Genomic DNA, 18,759 nt, shown 5'->3' with positions numbered 1-18,759 from the left:
TTAAATCTCATTTTGCAAAGGTGGAGATCTGAACATATTTACTCATATGAATACTCATTTGGAATATTTTTAGTTTTTTTGTTGTTTGACAGGATGATACTACTAACTTGTCACTTGTATCTTGAATCAGATTACTTTCTTTCTTGTTCCAAAAAATGTAAAACACAAAAAAGTACAGAGAATAATGTGACCAACATCCATGTTTTCCAATCCAGGATTTGCTTCTAATAATTTTTAACTAAATGAAAAAGAATATTGCAGATAAAGCTGAAGTCCCTTTCTTGGCCTTTCATTTCCATCCCTCACAAACACAACTGCTATCATTAATTTGCTGTATCCTTCTGGTCCATGTTTTTGTACTTACTGACCTAAGTTAGAGCTTCATGAATGATAGATAATATTGCTTTTTTAATTATGTAAATTCTATCATAGTGTTCATATCATTATTTAACTTGCTATTTTTTTCTCAGCATTCTATTTTAGAAATCCATTTATGTCAATCTATCCAAAGTTGCTTTATTTTAACATCCCTGTAATTTGCATTATCTCAGTTTACTAATCTTTTCTGCCACAGATGTCTACTTAGTGTGTCTTACACCAATTTCTTGCTATCCCTAATAATGTTGCAGTGAAAGTCCACATATGTCCTTATCACATATCATGCATATATATACACACACACACACACACACACACACACACACATATATATATATGTATACCTGCCCAAGATTTCTCTCTAGGAAATATATCTAGTAGTTTATTGATGGCTGTGGGTTATACATATTTGGAACTTTGCCATATATTATCAGATTGCTCTCAAAATTTATTCTTAATTTATATTTCTACCAGCAGTACATAAAATTTCCCATTTCCTTATATCGCCAACGACATGTATTTTGTTAGACTTTATTTTTTAAACCTTATGGTTCTAAGTTATGTGATTCTGATTATGTATAAATTTGAGCATTTTTTCAAATATTCATTAACCATTTCCAGATTTCTTCTTTATGAGTTACCTAGTCATATTCTTTGCTTACTTTTTCTCACTGATTTGCAAGAGTTCTTTATTTATGTATTTATTTATTTATGTATGTGTTTATTTTTGAGATGGAGTCTTGCTCATGGGTGACGACCCATGCTGGAATGCAGTGGCGTTATCTTGGCTCACTGCAACCTCTGCCTCCTGGGTTCAAGGTATTCTCCTGCCTTAGCCTCCCAAGTAGCTGGGATTACAGGCATGCACCACCAATCCTGGTTATTTATTTATTTATATTTTTAGTACACACGGGGTTTCACCATGGTCAGCTGGTCTCAAGCTCCTGATCTCAAGTGATCTATCCACCTCGGGCCTCCCAAAGTGTTGGAATTACAGGCATGAGCCACCGCACCTGGCCGAGTTCTTTATTTATCATTAATGTTTTGTCAGCCATATGTATTGCAAATATCTTCTAGTGTTTTAATTTTTTGGTGGATTTTATCACACAGAAGTTTTTACATTTTGGATTATCTTGGTCAAATAGTTTAAATCTATTTTTGTGTTTTATAGTCTTAAAGTATCCATTACCACCTTGGGTTGATTACAGTATGCTTCCATGTTTTATTGTATTGGTGCTAAAGTTATGTTATTTCACACTTAAAGCTTTAATCTATTCTGGAATTTCTTTGTGTGCATAGTGTAAGGAAGCAATCTAAGTTTATTTTTTTCAAGATGGATAGCTAGTTATTCCAGTACCATTTATTAAATCAGTGCATCCTTTCTTCACTGTGGTATGATGTCACCTCTGTCCCATACAGAGCTCCTCAGTGAGCACAGCATGTCTCACTGTCCTAGCTATCTGCTCCTACACCAGCACCACACTGTTCTAAAAACTGTAGCTTTGTGGTATACCTTGATAGATGGCAGGAAGGTCTCCTTTCTTGTTCTTCTTTCACAGAATTACTTTTCATTTTTTTCTTTTTATTTTTTGATGGAGCAACTTCAGTAAGGAAGTGTAAACAGCATTACTTTTCATTTTATTTGAAGATTTCTCTTCTGTATGCCATTTAGGATCAATTTGTCTTTTTTCTATAAATAAAACCTGTAGCATTTTTATTTCAATTGCATTGAATATATAGGTTAATATATAGACATTTACATATAGATTAATTTTGAGTTTTCCCATCTATGAAATGGTGCATTAATATCCTACATACCGTTTATTCCAGGTTTCTTTGTCCTTTAATATTATCTTACCACTTTTCCTGTAAATTACACATCCTTTAGAAAATTCATCCCTTATTCTTTCATTGTCTTTCTTGCCATTGTGAATAATATTATATTTTCTGATTAATTGTCGCTCTGAGTTATTAGAACCTCATTGATTTTATATATTCATCTCACATCCAGCAACCATACTAAACTTTTTAGTTCTTAGCCATTTGTTTGGAGATGCTCTTGCATTTTCTATGTTGACCACCATATATTTTTGTACATACTGACATTTTTAATTTCTTCTTTTCCTACTATTATACCATTTCTTTTTCTTGTTTATTATATTGTCTAGGGCCTCCACTTTAGTGTTGAGCAGTAGCAGTGATGGTAGGTTTCTTTGTCTGTGGCTTTTGTTTACAATTGTGATCATGAATTTTTCTGATACACACATTCTCACCTCTTTTCCCATGAGATTAACATTAAGCATTTTCAAGCATTAAGCCAAGGTTAATGCCTGGATTATAGACAGTAATGAAATAAAGTTATATTGGCAAGAGGACTCGATCTATACCTCATTAGAACTCTTTTCTCACTTTCTGAGTCAACCCATCCATGTTTGTCATCAGTAATCCAAGAGGTAATACATTCAAAAAACTTACTTGAAAGGTCTCAGTCACAAGTGGTTTTGCTCCAGTTGACAGTTGGCTTCATGAAAAATGTCTTGTCACTAGAAATATTATTTTAAATCTTTCGATAGTCTTCAAAAATTTTCATTGTTCAAATAATTTTTGTTTTGCAATTTTTTATAGACTCCTATGAACCAAGCTTCAACTCGTTCCCACTGCATTTTTACTATTCATTTGTCAAGTAAGGAACCAGGATCTGCAACAGTACGACATGCCAAACTCCATCTGGTTGACCTGGCTGGTTCAGAGCGAGTCGCGAAGACTGGAGTAGGGGGCCATCTTCTAACAGAGGCCAAGTATATCAACTTGTCACTGCATTACTTAGAACAGGTAAAATGGGCAGAGTGGGATGTATTAATAACTATAGCTACCATGTGTTGACCACATACTATGTATCAGGCATTCTATTAGAATTTTTTTAATTATGATAAAATATATGTAACATAAAATTTGCCATTTTTTAAGTATATAACTCAGTGGCATTAAGTACATGCATAAAGTTGTATAACCATTGACACTATCCATTTCTGAAAGTTTTTTATAATCCCAGACAGAATCTTCCCATTGCCCTATATTCTAGTCCCTGGTCATCTCCACTCTACTTTCTGTCTCTATGAATTTGCCTATTCCAGATGTCTCGTGTAAGTGGAATTATGCAACATCTGTCCTTTTGTGTCTGGCTTATTTCACTTAGCATAATGTTTTCAAGATTCATCCATGTTGTAGCATGTATCAGAATTTCTTCCTTTTTTATTTTTATTATTTTTTTTATTTTTATTTTTTATTTTTTTATTATACTTTAAGTTCTAGGGTACATGTGCATAACGTGCAGGTTTGTTACATATGTATATATGTGCCATGTTGGTGTGCTGCACCCATCAACTCATCAGCACCCATTAATTCATCATTTATATCAGGTATAACTCCCCAGTGCAATCCCTCCCCCCTCCCCCCTCCCCATGATAGGCCCCATTGTGTGATGTTCCCCTTCCCGAGTCCAAGTGAGCTCATTGTTCAGTTCCCACCTATGAGTGAGAACATGCGGTGTTTGGTTTTCTCTTCTTGTGATAGTTTGCTAAGAATGATGGTTTCCAGCTGTATCCATGTCCCTACAAAGGACGCAAACTCATCCTTTTTTATGGCTGCATAGTATTCCATGGTGTATATGTGCCACATTTTCTTAATCCAGTCTGTCACTGATGGACATTTGGGTTGATTCCAAGTCTTTGCTATTGTGAATAGTGCCGCAATAAACATACGTGTGCATGTGTCTTTGTAGTAGCATAATTTATAATCCTTTGGGTATATACCCAGTAATGGGATGGCTGGGTCATATGGTACTTCTAGTTCTAGATCCTTGAGGAATCGCCATACTATTTTCCATAATGGTTGAACTAGTTTACAATCCCACCAACAGTGTAAAAGTGTTCCTATTTCTCCACATCCTCTCCAACACCTATTGTTTCCTGATTTTTTAATGATTGCCATTCTAACTGGTGTGAGATGGTATCTCATTGTGGTTTTGATTTGCATTTCTCTGATGGCCAGTGATGATGAGCATTTTTTCATGTGTCTGTTGGCTGTATGAATGTCTTCTTTTGAGAAATGTCTGTTCATATCCTTTCCCCACTTTTTGATGGGGTTGTTTGTTTTTTTCTTGTGTATTTGTTTGAGTTCTTTGTAGATTCTGGAAATTAGCCCTTTGTCAGATGAGTAGATTGCAAAAATTTTCTCCCATTCTGTAGGTTGCCTGTTCACTCTGATGGTAGTTTCTTTTGCTGTGCAGAAGCTCTTTAGTTTAATTAGATCCCATTTGTCAATTTTGGCTTTTGCTGCCGTTGCTTTTGGTGTTTTAGACATGAAGTCCTTGCGCATGCCTATGTCCTGAATGGTACTACCTAGATTTTCTTCTAGGGTTTTTATGGTATTAGGTCTAACATTTAAGTCTCTAATCCATCTTGAATTAATCTTCGTATAAGGAGTAAGGAAAGGATCCAGTTTCAGCTTTCTACTTATGGCTAGCCAATTTTCCCAGCACCATTTATTAAATAGGGAATCCTTTCCCCATTTCTTGTTTTTGTCAGGTTTGTCAAAGATCAGATGGTTGTAGATGTGTGGCATTATTTCTGAGTGCTCCGTTCTGTTCCATTGGTCTATATCTCTGTTTTGGTACCAGTACCATGCTGTTTTGGTTACTGTAGCCTTGTAGTATAGTTTTAAGTCAGGTAGCGTGACGCCTCCGGCTTTGTCCTTTTGACTTAGGATTGCCTTGGCAATGCGGGCTCTTTTTTGGTTCCATATGAACTTTAAAGCAGTTTTTTCCAATTCTGTGAAGAAAGTCATTGGTAGCTTGATGGGGATGGCATTGAATCTATAAATAACCTTGGGCAGTATGGCCATTTTCACGATATTGATTCTTCCTATCCATGAGCATGGTATGTTCTTCCATTTGTTTATGTCCTCTTTGATTTCACTGAGCAGTGGTTTGTAGTTCTCCTTGAAGAGGTCCTTTACATCCCTTGTAAGTTGGATTCCTAGGTATTTTATTCTCTTTGAAGCAATTGTGAATGGAAGTTCATTCCTGATTTGGCTCTCTGCTTGTCTGTTACTGGTGTATAAGAATGCTTGTGATTTTTGCACATTAATTTTGTATCCTGAGACTTTGCTGAAGTTGCTTATCAGCTTAAGAAGATTTTGGGCTGAGACGATGGGGTTTTCTAAATATACAATCATGTCATCTGCAAACAGGGACAATTTGACTTCTTCTTTACCTAACTGAATACCCTTGATTTCTTTCTCTTGCCTGATTGCCCTAGCCAGAACTTCCAACACTATGTTGAATAGGAGTGGTGAGAGAGGGCATCCCTGTCTTGTGCCAGTTTTCAAAGGGAATTTTTCCAGTTTTTGCCCATTCAGTATGATATTAGCTGTGGGTTTGTCATAAATAGCTCTTATTATTTTGAGGTACGTTCCATCAATACCGAATTTGTTGAGCGTTTTTAGCATGAAGGGCTGTTGAATTTTGTCAAAAGCCTTTTCTGCATCTATTGGAGCTGTTCCTATTCGGCCATCTTGCTCCGCCCCCTCTTCCTTTTTTAAATTGAACAATATCCAATTGTATGTCTATGTCACATGCTGTTTATACATTCATCTCTTGATGGATACTTGCATTGTTTCTGCCTTTTGGCTATTGTGAATAATGCTGCCAGGAACATTGGTATATCTACTAGCATTTCGTATATACCATTTTGTTGAAACCTCGCAACAGCCCTAACACCTTTTTCTTGTTTATTATATTATCTAGGGCCTCCACTTTAGTGTTGTAGGTGTTAGTTACTATCCCCATCATACAGATTTAAAAATTCAAGTCTTCCAAAGGCCTTCCCACAAGGTTACCCAGCTAGGGGAGGGTGAGGATTTGAACCTAGATTTACTTGGCTTCACAGCCTATACCTTTTTCCACTTTTTGTCTTAATGCTTTATTGTAAAATTTAGTAGTTGGTATAAATGGAGGTTACAAATGGCTTCCTTTTGCCTGTTTTCAGGCTAGTAGATTAATGATGGGAACATGACTTTGAGATAACCGACATGTTTTCTGCTTGGGGAGACTTCATTTAGTTGGTAATTTTGACCCCGTGATGATTCTCTTAGCCTTGTAGCTTTCCCTTCCTACTTCTACCCCAGGCTGATTACAATCTACCCCAGTATGTGCTTTATTTTTAATTTCTGAATTTAACACCAGGGAAGAGAACACTCATCTGAATTTAGCTAAATAAATCTTTCAGGAAAAAAAATTCATCTCTAAAATGAGGGGATTGAATTGGATGATTTCTCAAGTTCCATTTAGCTTTTTGAGTATAAGGGCTGTGAGTTGAATGTTAAAGATGGCAACTACTTCCAAATTCTAAAAAATAAAATAAAATAAGAAATAAGAAACATGATCAAAAATTGGAATGGAGAAGTACAGAGTCTTGGTGAGGCAGAAGGACTTGGTAACGAATGTTGCAGCTAAAAGATTAGAGGGGAAAAAATAAAACCTTTTTTTAACTGCTTAATGAATCCTTCTGAGACTGATGTTGCCTTGATGTTAAATGCTATGTAATCATCACATTGGCTAAAAAAGCAGATGGAGAGAAACCTAAAGGACCCTATCTGAACAAGGTGCACATGGCCAGACTCCAACCAGATGAATCCCAGTCAGGCAGCACCCAGAGATTAAGGCCTGCCTGGTATTCAGATCATTCTAGTGTTTTTAACAAGAGTCAGCATTCCTAAGCTCTTTCTTGCTCAAATATTACACACTACTTATACTTAACAGAGCTTTTTACTTAATAGAATACTTACTGAACATTGATATGAAAACATAATGGACTGTATTCAAAGAAATGTGTCTGCTTGTTTCGGATGGTAGCACTGTCTGTTTTAATTTCCATTATATCCATCTGTTCTTACAAAATTATGTTCATCAGTTGAATCAGACTTCCCACCAATTGTAATCACTCAAGAGAAATGTTCTGCCCTTAATTCTTTTTTTTTTATTCCATAAGCCTTTGCAAGCTGCTATGTGTCACTAAAATTATTCCTCTCCTCACATTTCTTCTCTTCAAAATTCTATGACAGCCTCATGTGAGTAGTTTTGGGGGCTATGTGGCATTGGATTTTCTATATCATTAATTTGTTTATCAAACAAATACTTATAATGACCTACCATGTGCTGAGGGCTGTACTAGGCACTGGAGCCGAGTGTGTACAAAATAGTAACAGTCCTTTCCCCAAAGACCTCATGGTATAATGTAGGCAGACATGAATTAAAGACGTAGTCTTTAGGTATGTGGCTGTAAGCCAGGTGAGAGCAGTGAAGAGAAAGTAAAAGGAGTGAGAGGAGCTTGTAGTAGGGTATCTGACTGAGACTGAGGAGGTGAGAGTTGATGATGGTTTTCCTAGGGCCTGATACCACGCGGAGGAATGAGTAGAGGCAAGCAAATCAAGGATGGGGCAAAGCGTGTCAATTAGTGGGAATTGCGAGCCTGTCAGCTCTTAGCTCCAGCCCAGGGGGATGAATTTACTCAGGGTCTCAATGACATTCACGTGTCATTGCCCCTTGGTCTCTGTAACTGATGTTTCATTTTCACCCACTGCATCACTCCAGCTGTTAACCATTTACACTGATACACAAGTGTCTTCACAGGAAAAGAGGAGATTCAACATAAGATAATGGAGAGAAAAGAGATTAGTGGGAGAGGAAAGAAGAACATAAATATGGAAAAAACTAGTCTGTGAATGTGGAGATGTGAAATCTAGCAGTAGCTGCTAGAGAGCAAGTAGGTCGACAGAAGAGAAATTTTTGAATTTCACACAGAAAGAAGAGAACCAAGGAATACATAGGAATAAGAATAATAAATAGAGTGGGAAGATATTTAATGAATAACAAAATTCAAGGACTTTTGTTAATCAACTTCTCTTTATGTAGTACTTTATTATGGGACTAATGAGACTGGAAGTGTGACACAATTTACTTTAATTAGTTTCATTCATTCATTCATTCAACAATTGTGATTGAATGTTTACTGGGTGCTGTGAGTTACGTTAGATAATGGGGATAAATGAATGACTGAGAAGTAGGAGGGGCTATCATGTTAGCAGAACAGCAAAGCATACAAATAAATACTTAGCAATACAGTAATTTAAAACCTGTAATAGAAATCCATATGAGTGTTGGTAATCAATTATAACCCTATCCCCTCTTTCTCAGTTTTAATATATAAGATAGAGATGGAATGGGAAACCATTTGGTAACTTGCTTTACCTTAATTAGCCTACATTGGTTCCACAAATTCCATGCAGCATTATAATTACTCTTTTGGCCATAACTGTGACACTTCACACCTGCTCAAAGAGTGCAACCTCTCTGAGTTGAATGTACTTTATTGTGTTCACAAGTAAATCACTTTCTTTTTGCCAGAGTATGGTTGGTTTTGGAGTTCTCCATGTATATGCAGTACTTTTTCCAAAAAGTTTCCTCAAAGACATTTTAAGCCACAATAACAGGGTACATCTTGGCCTTAGAGACTGAGTTCATGGGAGGAAAAGGGAGACATACATACTTGTCCTAAATCTCACCGAGTGCTCCTGGTGTGACCCACAGCCTCTATCAGCCCAAACATCAACTGAGAAACCACTGCAAATGAAGTGCTTGCTCTGTACTGCTACAGAAATCAGAATCAGAGTTGCCTTCGCCATTATTCAACATAACTGGGACTTTTCCAGAGTTTTAGTTTCCATTTGGCTTCCACTGAATGTGTTGTGTTCAGGAGAAAAAGTAATGGTGTCAGTGCCAATTGCAACACTCCAAATTTTGTCAATTTTCATACGATAATTTTCCAAACACTTCTGAACTCTTTTTTTTAAAGTCTTTAACTCATTAAATAGTAAATAGAATTATTGATTGCAGGCACAGTTTCTAGGTACTTGGAGATATTATTAAGCATAATGTGAGGTTCCACTCCTTGTCAGTTAGAGAATAACTTCAGGAATATTAACCATTGTATTTGTGCATGCAATCTAAGATGGAAGGAAACAATAAAAAAGTCAGGTTTTATGACCACTCCATTTTCCTGTGCCTTTCAGATCCTTTGGCTCCTGCCCGATTTAAGAACTCACAGCAGCCCCACAAAGAATAATCTACCTCTGCCTCTTTCCCGAATGCCTGCCATTTCTGGGTCATTTCAAAGTTTTACATCTGCTCCAAGTGGGCTGGGCTTATAGTATTCCTAAAGCTCCTTGTGAGCTGATAAGATACCTTCTCAGGGTCCTCTTCTAAAGAAATGGCCCAGGACTGTGTTTATATGATGAAAATTAGTCTTCGAACGTTTCATAAAGAACATTTCATAAAGAACGTTTCCTTCTATATCACTGAGTGCTTTTATGCTTACTGAGAACTAGTCCAGAAATTATCTCTATTAATCTTTAAAATATTTCTGTGAGATAGACATTCCAATACCACATTTATAAGTGAGGGAACTGAGGCTCACTTTATTTAAGAGGCTCACTTTATTTAAGAGATTTCCCTAAGATGACTGCCTTCATTTTCTCCATTTTTAAGACCATATTTTCTAATACATAATCCCAATTTGATCTCTTAATTCTTTAGAGAGCCCTTTCTAGAGAGGACATTGGAATTGCCTCTGCAATGTCCATAACAATGAGAAACGCAGCCAGGAGCCCATCCCAGCTCCCCACGTAGATTCTGACTCACCTAAGTGAATTGGAGCCTGTCTTTCTCCTGCCTACAGTGATTAGTTCAAGGATGGGCCCAGGACCCAAGCTCATATCTACTGAAGCTCAGGAATTTTGTTTAACGATTAGGGAAGAAGAATTCTTTCTCACCTAAGTTATGAATAAGGAAGTATGTAACATCAGGGCTTTTGGCACCCATTGTGGGGCCACAGAAAGAGACTGACTTCTACCACATGGAAGATATAGCAGAGATATGGGCAAAAACTAAGTCCTTGATAGTAGCATTAATCTTTTGGTTTTCTTCTAACCTAAAGCCTTTCCTGTTTCAATCACATGAACCAATAAATTTTCCTTATAATTAAAACCAGTTTGGTTTACATTTTCTGTTGCTTGCAACCAAAAGCAAGTTTACTAACACATGATGTAATTTAATATCAACAGGGATCGGGCACGGTGGCTGAACCCTATAATCCCAGCACTTTGGGAGGCCAAGGTGGGTGGATCACTTGAGGTCAGGGGTTTGAGACTAGCCTGGCCAACATGGTGAAACCCCATCTCTACTAAAAATATAAAATTAGCTGGGTGTGGTGTTGCATGCCTGTAATCCCAGCTACTTGGGAGGCTGAGGCTGGAGAATCGCTTGAATCCAGGAGGCAGAGGTTGCAGTGAGCCAAGGTTGTGCCTTTACACTCCAGCCTGGGTAACAAGAGCAAAACCTCCATCTAAAAAAAAAAATATATATATATATATATATATATAAAAAAATAAATATATATATATATAATATGTGTGTGTGTGTGTGTGTGTGTGTATACACATATTCAACAAGAAGTTTAATGAGCATATTCTCCTTTAGGTTCTCTAAGTTGTCAATAAAGCCATTGAATGAAAAGACATCAGTATTGTTTCCTAGAGCAGGAAAAAACCAGTGGCATTTGTTTTATAAAAGGACTTCAAAGTACGTAGAGAAATTATTTATAAACAATAATGCCACACTCTCTGCATATCTGTCAGCCCAGCCCCTGTTTGGGTATTTGGGCCCACCTTGCCTGTTTCAGATACTTAATCTGTCTTCTTTGTTCTTAGAGCGTGGAGTTCTGCTTGGCATCTATTGCTACTCTGACTTGGGTCTGCCATATTCCCCACCTCCTTTCCAATGACACTGAAACTTAGTTCTCTCAAATCTCATTCCATACTGATGACCTTCACACTGCTTTCCTGGGACATACTAAGTAATCTTCTCATGCATTCATTGATTTATTTAAAAAAATTTGTTGAGCACATTTTATATTCATCAAATTTCTTAGTTGTAAACTGGAAAATCCGCTCTAGCTATTGTAAGAAGCATAGCTTATTAAACATAACAAATCTCAAGAAAAGTCAGAAAACTGGGTTTGGCTGCTACACAGAGTGACCAGGAGACACACCTAACTGCTCTGCAAAGTACTACTGTATAGCCACATGGCACTGGATTCCAGAAACTTCCCTGCAGCTGCCTCAGAAGAACCAGATGCCTCTGCCACCATGCCCCCCATGAATCTGATGTTCTTCCTTATGGCTACCACCTCTCACTGCTCACCTCCAAACCCTACATAGGGCTGTCTGCTTGGTGGAGCTATGTCTTAAGCAAAACATGACTTTCAAGACAGACTAGGAAAAGTAATTTCATACGAAGTCAAACCAGAATAAGGGCTGCCACGAGAGCTGAGGGAGACAGCTTTGTTTCTGCCATGTTACCAAGTGCTGAGCACTGTTTTTAGCAGTGTGGGTCGAGCTATGAAGAAGAGAGACAACATCTCTGGCCTTGCAGAGCAGAAAGCCTAGAGGGGAAGCAGGTAACAAATAAGTACCTAGATATAATTTTAAATAGTGATAAGTAGTATAAGAAAAATAAAATAGATTAACAGGCTGAAGATAGTTATATTATTTTTGATAGGGTGTCCAGGGAAGGCCTTTGTGAGAAAACAAAATTTGAGCAAAGATGTGAATAATGAGAAGCAGAAAGCTGTATGGAAATCTGGGACAAGAGCACTCTAGGCAGAAGGAACAGCAATTTCAGAGGCTCTGATGTGGGGATAAGCTCGACATGCTGAATCAACAGTCAGAAGGCCAGTGCAGGCCCAGGGAACATAACAGGACATGGTGTCAGATAAGTCTACAGGGAAGGATCACACAGGAGCTGGGATATTATACTAAGTGTATTAGGGAGCAACTTGGCATAACTTAGATTGTGTGAAGATTTCTCTGGCTGCTGTATGGAGAACAGATCATGGAAGGGCAAAAGTAGAAGCAGGGAGACTAATCCAAGGCCTGTGTGGTTGCCCAAGCAAGGGACCCCAGAGGCTTGAACTGGAGTGGTGGTGGTAACAAGAGGTGGCAAGAAGTGGTCCAGTTCTTGCAAGTTTTGTAAGTAAACCTAATAGAAGTTGCTGATGGATTGGATACTGGGGATGAGGGCAAATCAAGGATGATTGCCTAAGGTTTTGGCCTGAGCAACTGGGTTGATGATGGGGCCTTAGTAATAAGGGGTAAGATCTGGGAAAGAATCAGGCTTGGGGGCAGACAGGAAAGACAATCAAAACTAGAAATCCAGGTGGAGATGTAGAGTTTCCAAGATGATAGTAGCACAGGGAAGAGGTTGAGATTGATGGTATAAATTGGGAAGACATCAGGATATAGATGCATTTAAAAGCCAGGCAATGGCTGGGCACAATGGCTCACGCCTGTAATCCTAGCACTTTGGGAGGCTGAGGCGGGTGGGTCCCTTGAGGCCAGGAGTTTGACACCAGCCTGGCCAGCATAACAAAACCCCGTCTCTACTAAAAATACAAAAAATTAGCTGGGTGTGGTGATGCACACCTGTAATCCCAGCTACTCCGGAGGCTGAGGCACGAGGATCACTTGAACCCCAGAGGCAAAAGCTACAGTGAGCCGAGATGGTGCCACCACACTTCAGCACTCCAGCCTGCGCAACAGAGCAAGACTCTGTCTCAAATAAATAAATAAATAAATAAATAAATATAATATAATTAAAGCCAGGCAATTGGATGAGATTACATAGGGAGAGAGTGTAGATAAGACAGAAAAAAGGATCAAGAACTGAGCCCCGGGGCTCTCCAAAGTTTGTAATTTGGGAATAAGAAAAAGAAATATTCATTAACTAGTTTTTGAGGAAAGATGAAAACCAGGAAAGTGTGAAGTCCCACTTACCAAGTGAATAAAGTGTTTCCCAAGGGAGGCACTGAGTACCAGTGTTGCATACTTACTCAGCTCAGAAGTCTTGTAAGATGGCAATCAGTGCTCTTGGTACAATGAAGGTTGCTGATGAGCTTGGCAAGAGCCATCTTAGTTTAGGACTGTAGTGGGTATGCAGAATGGGAATTGTCCAGATGAAAGGGAAATTAATTCAGAAGAGAGAGGAGGTAATTGTAGGAGAAAAGTAGGAGGGAGCAGATGAGGCCAAGGATGGAGGGCTGGACTTAGACAGGAGCAGGACAATAAGAAGGCGAAGGGCAGAATGTACAGGGGCTTTAACGATGGAGACATGAACCTGGTCAGGGTTCTGAATCTATATCTGTCATATCTAGTAGAAGTGTGGCCATGAGCTCAAAGTGAAATTGAGGAGAGGAGAGGGTGAAGAAAGGTTTGAAGAAAAAGGAGAAAAGTGTGAAGGTCTCATTTCTAAGAGTTGAAAAGTGATTTTTGAGAGAGAGAGATCATAGGATTACTGAATTTACCAACACCTGTGGTCATGAATTTAGAGTGAGACTAGTGGTATAGTTACATATTTTGCTCAAAACAGCCTTCAGAAAGCAATGCTCCCTTTTTGTTTTGTAAACCAAAAAAGTAAAGGAAGTTCCGGTGATGGAAATTACACACCCGGGAGGAGGGAGGACTAGAACAATGACAGGTGTTGGCGGAGGTATTTTCAGGAGCCAGGGCCTTGTGATGCCCTTGAAGACACATCCTGTGGGTGGCTGATTCCTGCTGCTTTGTAATGAACGTTCTAGCACTGGTTTTGTCTGCCCAGGATAACCCTAAGCCCCAGGTGCCTCCTTTCGGGACAACCCCAGCAGTCTTTGCTCCATTTGCCATCCATCCATCTAGTACCTTCCCATTAAGAACCTAAGGAACTCATGAAGTGTAAGGTGAGCAAGCCTGAGCTGAACCAAGGTAAACTACCTCTGTTGCTTACAATGGGAGCAAACCTATATTCAGCACTTGTTATGGGCTAGGTGCTATTCAAAGTAATTTGCACATTATAACTCTTTTAATCATCTCAATTACCTATGAGGTAGGTACTATTTTTATTCCTGTTTTACAGATGAGGAGACTGAGGCATGTTGAGTGACATGCCCTAGGAAAGCTAGGACTTGCACCTAGACAATCTTGCATGAGAATCTGGGACCTCAACCACCATCCTATACTGTTTCCCTTAGTTATTGTTTACTGGCATATGGCCCAATTTTGGTAGTATTAAAGTAATTAAAGTAATCAGGCATGTTTTACTCTTGTGTTTTTATACAAATTTTCCAATCGCTAAAAACAGAATAACAGTGTATCCAGTTCTATACAGGTTATTTCATTTGTCTAAAAATCATGGGGCTCACAATACTACAGTTATGCTACATTTACTTTATTCAGTCTTCACCATATTGTAGTGAATATTGTTGTTAAGATATTCTGTACTCAAGCTTTGGGCTTCACCCTGCATTTAGTTATTTTTTCCTTTTGCATTTTTATTGCTGTTGAAGCTCCGTTGTTTGTCAGGTGTGTATTTTCTGCTAAATTAATCCAATTACCTTTCTACTTTACCACAGGTTATCATCGCCCTTTCAGAAAAGCATCGTTCACACATTCCTTATAGAAACTCCATGATGACCAGTGTCCTACGAGACAGTTTGGGAGGGAACTGCATGACAACTATGATTGCAACACTCTCCTTGGAGAAGAGGAATCTCGATGTATGTTGGCTCTTCTTTCTGGAGATCTTAATCTAGGTTTTTACTGCTAGCTGGTGAGACAGAGTTGAGGATCTTGGGTGGGTTTCTACCTTTTCAGCTGGGTTGAGTTATGCCTTCAGAGGGCAGTACCCTACAGAGTTCACAGCTGTGGGCTATTTGTCATTGTTATAATAACCCCATTTGAGAATTGACTTCACATAGCGCAGGATAGTTTGAAGAAGCCTCATACACAGATTTTGGAAGGCCTACTGATGGGTTGGCTGTGTCACCCAAGGAAATGGGAAAGCTGACCCATCTGCTTCTCTTGCTTGATTTTGCCCTGATGACTAAGAGCCGGATACCTTGGAGATATCTCTGAGCTGTGTCCCTAGAAATGTTGCTGAGTGAAGCAACCAGGATGCTTTGGCAGGAGCCAGCTACTGAATGGCTCTTCTGGGTTGCTTTAGAGACAGCTAATGTTTAATGTTTGGGATCCAGACACTCCCCAGAAGAGGAAACAAAGCCAAGACTTTGATTGTAAGATGCCTTGACCAGCCTCTCTTTTTGACCTGTTATGAATCTTTATTTTGTGATCTTTCATGTGTATGGATTATGGCTCTTGCTATGATTATGATTCATATATGTGGTTCTGGTCTAAGTGATCAACAACTGAAAACACATACTCTACCAGCTGCCACTTAGGACCTTGTGATCTCTCACTTTTTGGCATTGGTAATTTTATTAAGCCAAAATAAAATTTGGTTAAAAAATAATGTTCTAGAGCAGGAGTCCCTGCCCCCCAAGCCATGGACCAGTACGAGGTCTGTGGCCTATTAGGAACTGAGCCATGCACCAGGAGGTGAGTGGTGGTGGAGCCAGCATTACTGCCTGGGCTCCACCTCCTGTCAGATCAGTGGTGCCATTAGATTCTCATAGGAGCGTGAACCCGATTGTGAACTGCACACGCAAGGGATCTAGGTTTCGCACTCCTTATGAGAATCTAATGCCTGATGATCTGAGTTGGAACAGTTTCATCCTGAAACCACACCACCTGCACCCTCTGTCTGTGGAAAAATTGTCTACCACAAAACCAATCCCTTGTGCCAGAAAAGTTGGGGACTGCTGTTCTAGAGCAAAGCTTCCTAATTTAGGGGCATAGTTCCTCACTGTGAGTTTTATACACATCACTTTTTAGGTATGTATCTTTTTTCTGTGAATAAAAATTAAGCTTTCTCTAGAGAGAGATCTCTGTATACCATAATATTTTAAGAAGTTACTTTGCTTTCTTAGGAGTCTATATCTACCTGCAGATTTGCACAGCGAGTGGCACTCATAAAGAATGAAGCTGTTCTTAATGAAGAAATTGATCCCAGATTGGTAAGCAACTTTTAACTATATTAAAAAATACATTGAAGTATGTCAAAGATTAGCTAAAACTTGCAGGTGCACTTACTCTGTACTGGGAATGTTCTAGGTAGTGGAAACATATTAACTCATTTAATCCTCTAAATAACCTATAAGTAGATGCTATCTGTATCTCCACCTTAAAGATGACAAAACCGAGGTAAAAAGATGTTTGATAACTTGCTCAGAGTCATAGTGCTAATAAGTAGCAGAGTCGGCCTTCACACCCAGGCAGTTTAACTCTAGAGCCACTGCTCTTCCTACTTGCAGCTTCCCATTGCTTCCCGTCAAAGACGTGCAGAAAATCTTAAGGACTCATACAACAGAATCACACATGATTGCATTTATATGAATAACTTAGCCTTTGAAAATACATCAGTTTAACTATCAAGAGACAACAATAGTCCATCTTTGTGTGTGTGTGTGTGTGTGTGTGTGTGTGTGTGTGTGTAGAGACAGAGTCTCACTCTGTAGCCCAGGCTGGAGTGCTGCAGTGCAGTGACATGATCTCGGCTCACTACAACCTCCGACTCTTAAGTTGGAGCAATTCTCCTGCCTCAGCCCCCCGAGTAGCTGGGATTACAGGCACACGCCGCCACACCCGGCTAATTTCTTTTGTATTTTAGTAGAGACGGAGTTTCACCACGTTGCCCAGGCTGGTCTCGAACTCCTGAGCTCAGGCAGTCCACCTGCTTTGGCCTCCCAAAGTGCTAGGATTACAGGCATGAGCCACCGTGCCCGGCCAATAATAGTTCATCTTATATAAAAGCTCATAAAGAAAGAAAAGTCCTAATAGCCATTCAGTAGAACCATATTTTACATACTCGTTCTGTTACTTGTTCTAGTGTTTTTTAAAATTCATTATTGGCTTGATCCGTCAAACTTCTAGTTTTATAACAGTAAATCCTGCTTTATCAAAGAACTGTTTTTAAGCAAAAAAAATTTACATGGTAATAATTTAGCTTATCATAAATGCAGATATTTTCTATTCTCTATTTTGTTAGTTTTCTGTAAAAGAAATGCAACACTGAATCAATTTATGCCAACATTGAAAATGTTAAAATAAAATATCTCAATTATATCAAATTCCATAATTAAGATTATATTATTTTTCAAATCACTCAGCTTTTCTTATTTCTCTAGAAAATAAGCTGGTATGGGCTTAGTAATCTGCATTGAAAAAAAAAATGTGAAATCTTTTTCTTCTTTTTTAAGACGGAGTCTCACTTTGTCGCCCAGGCTGGAGTGCAGTGGTGCGCTCTCGGCTCACTGCAAGCTCTGCCTCCCAGGTTCACACCATTCTCCTGTCTCAGCCTCCCCAGTAGCTGGGACTACAGGTGCCTGCCACCACGCCCGGTTAATTTTTTGTATTTTTAGTGAGACAGGGTTTCACCGTGTTAGCCAGGATGGTCTCGATCTCCTGACCTCGTGTTCCGCCCGCCTCGGCCTCCCAAAGTGCTGGGATTACAGGCGTGAGCCACCGCGCCTGGCCAAAAAAATGTGAAATCTTACCAGCAGTGTTTCATTTATAAATTTCTAAAATCCAAAAAAAAATTATCAAATTAATTGTTACCCATATTAATTACTACTTCCTCTTAATTGTCCTTTCTCCTCTTTTTCCCCATGGAAGGACAGAGGGGAGGGAGGACAAAGGAATAAGGAGGCTATCTGCTTTGTGCTGCTTGCCTCAGAAAGCACCAAGCTCCTCTGATGGAGTTCTCTTCTGGAGAAACCAATGGGTGAGGCAGCATCGATTTCAGCATAGGCCCTGGTCAGGTATCACACAGTGTTCCTGCTGGAGAAAGAAGACAGAATGCAAAGGCATGATTCAGGCGGAACTGAACTCCTAGGTGGATTTTGTTGCTGTCCCTACCCTTCCAGTAGTCCTATAGCATTACAATGCCGAATGAGAAAGAGAGTTAACAAAGTGACTAGCCCAAGACAAAAACTAGTTCAGAATTTACGGAAAATAAACATATTAGACATTGGAGGGTTTTATTGGTGCTTTTTTGTTTGTTTTTTTGTTTGTTTGCATTTGGCTAGAGGCTTTTCTTTGAAGGAATGTGAAGAATTTGAAAAAAAGGTAAACATTATTATGTGTTTGATATAGGTCTGTGAGAGATTTGAAGAAAAGAGAAATGAGGAATCAAAAGCTAATAGCTGATAATTGATTGAACAAATGTTGAGGTCTTCCTGGTGCAGACTAATCTGGTAATTGACAAGTGCTGTTTCCTGGTCTCTTTTATAATTGCTTCTAAAAACTGACATTACTGTCAGTAATTTTATGTACAGAGCT

General features: G+C 38.9%; 1 protein-coding gene across 1 annotated transcript in view; it reads left to right on the top strand.

Moving 5' to 3' along the window:
* The window catches only part of LOC111543009 (kinesin-like protein KIF6), a 33,089-nt gene extending 14,638 nt beyond the window's left edge, over nt 1-18,451 (top strand). The window contains exons 3-6 of the mRNA XM_026451354.1: nt 3,004-3,210; nt 14,937-15,080; nt 16,350-16,436; nt 18,155-18,451. Of these exons, the coding sequence (XP_026307139.1) occupies nt 3,004-3,210; nt 14,937-15,080; nt 16,350-16,436; nt 18,155-18,313 (597 nt within the window). The 3' untranslated portion in view covers nt 18,314-18,451. The remainder of the gene's footprint in view (nt 1-3,003; nt 3,211-14,936; nt 15,081-16,349; nt 16,437-18,154) is intronic.
* The last annotated feature ends 308 nt before the right edge of the window (nt 18,452-18,759 follow it).

This window comes from Piliocolobus tephrosceles, unplaced genomic scaffold (assembly GCF_002776525.5).
Source record: "Piliocolobus tephrosceles isolate RC106 unplaced genomic scaffold, ASM277652v3 unscaffolded_28928, whole genome shotgun sequence".
Lineage (NCBI taxonomy): Eukaryota > Metazoa > Chordata > Mammalia > Primates > Cercopithecidae > Piliocolobus > Piliocolobus tephrosceles.
The sequence above is the reverse complement of the archived record's forward strand: the minus strand, read 5'-3'. Positions and strand labels throughout refer to the sequence as shown.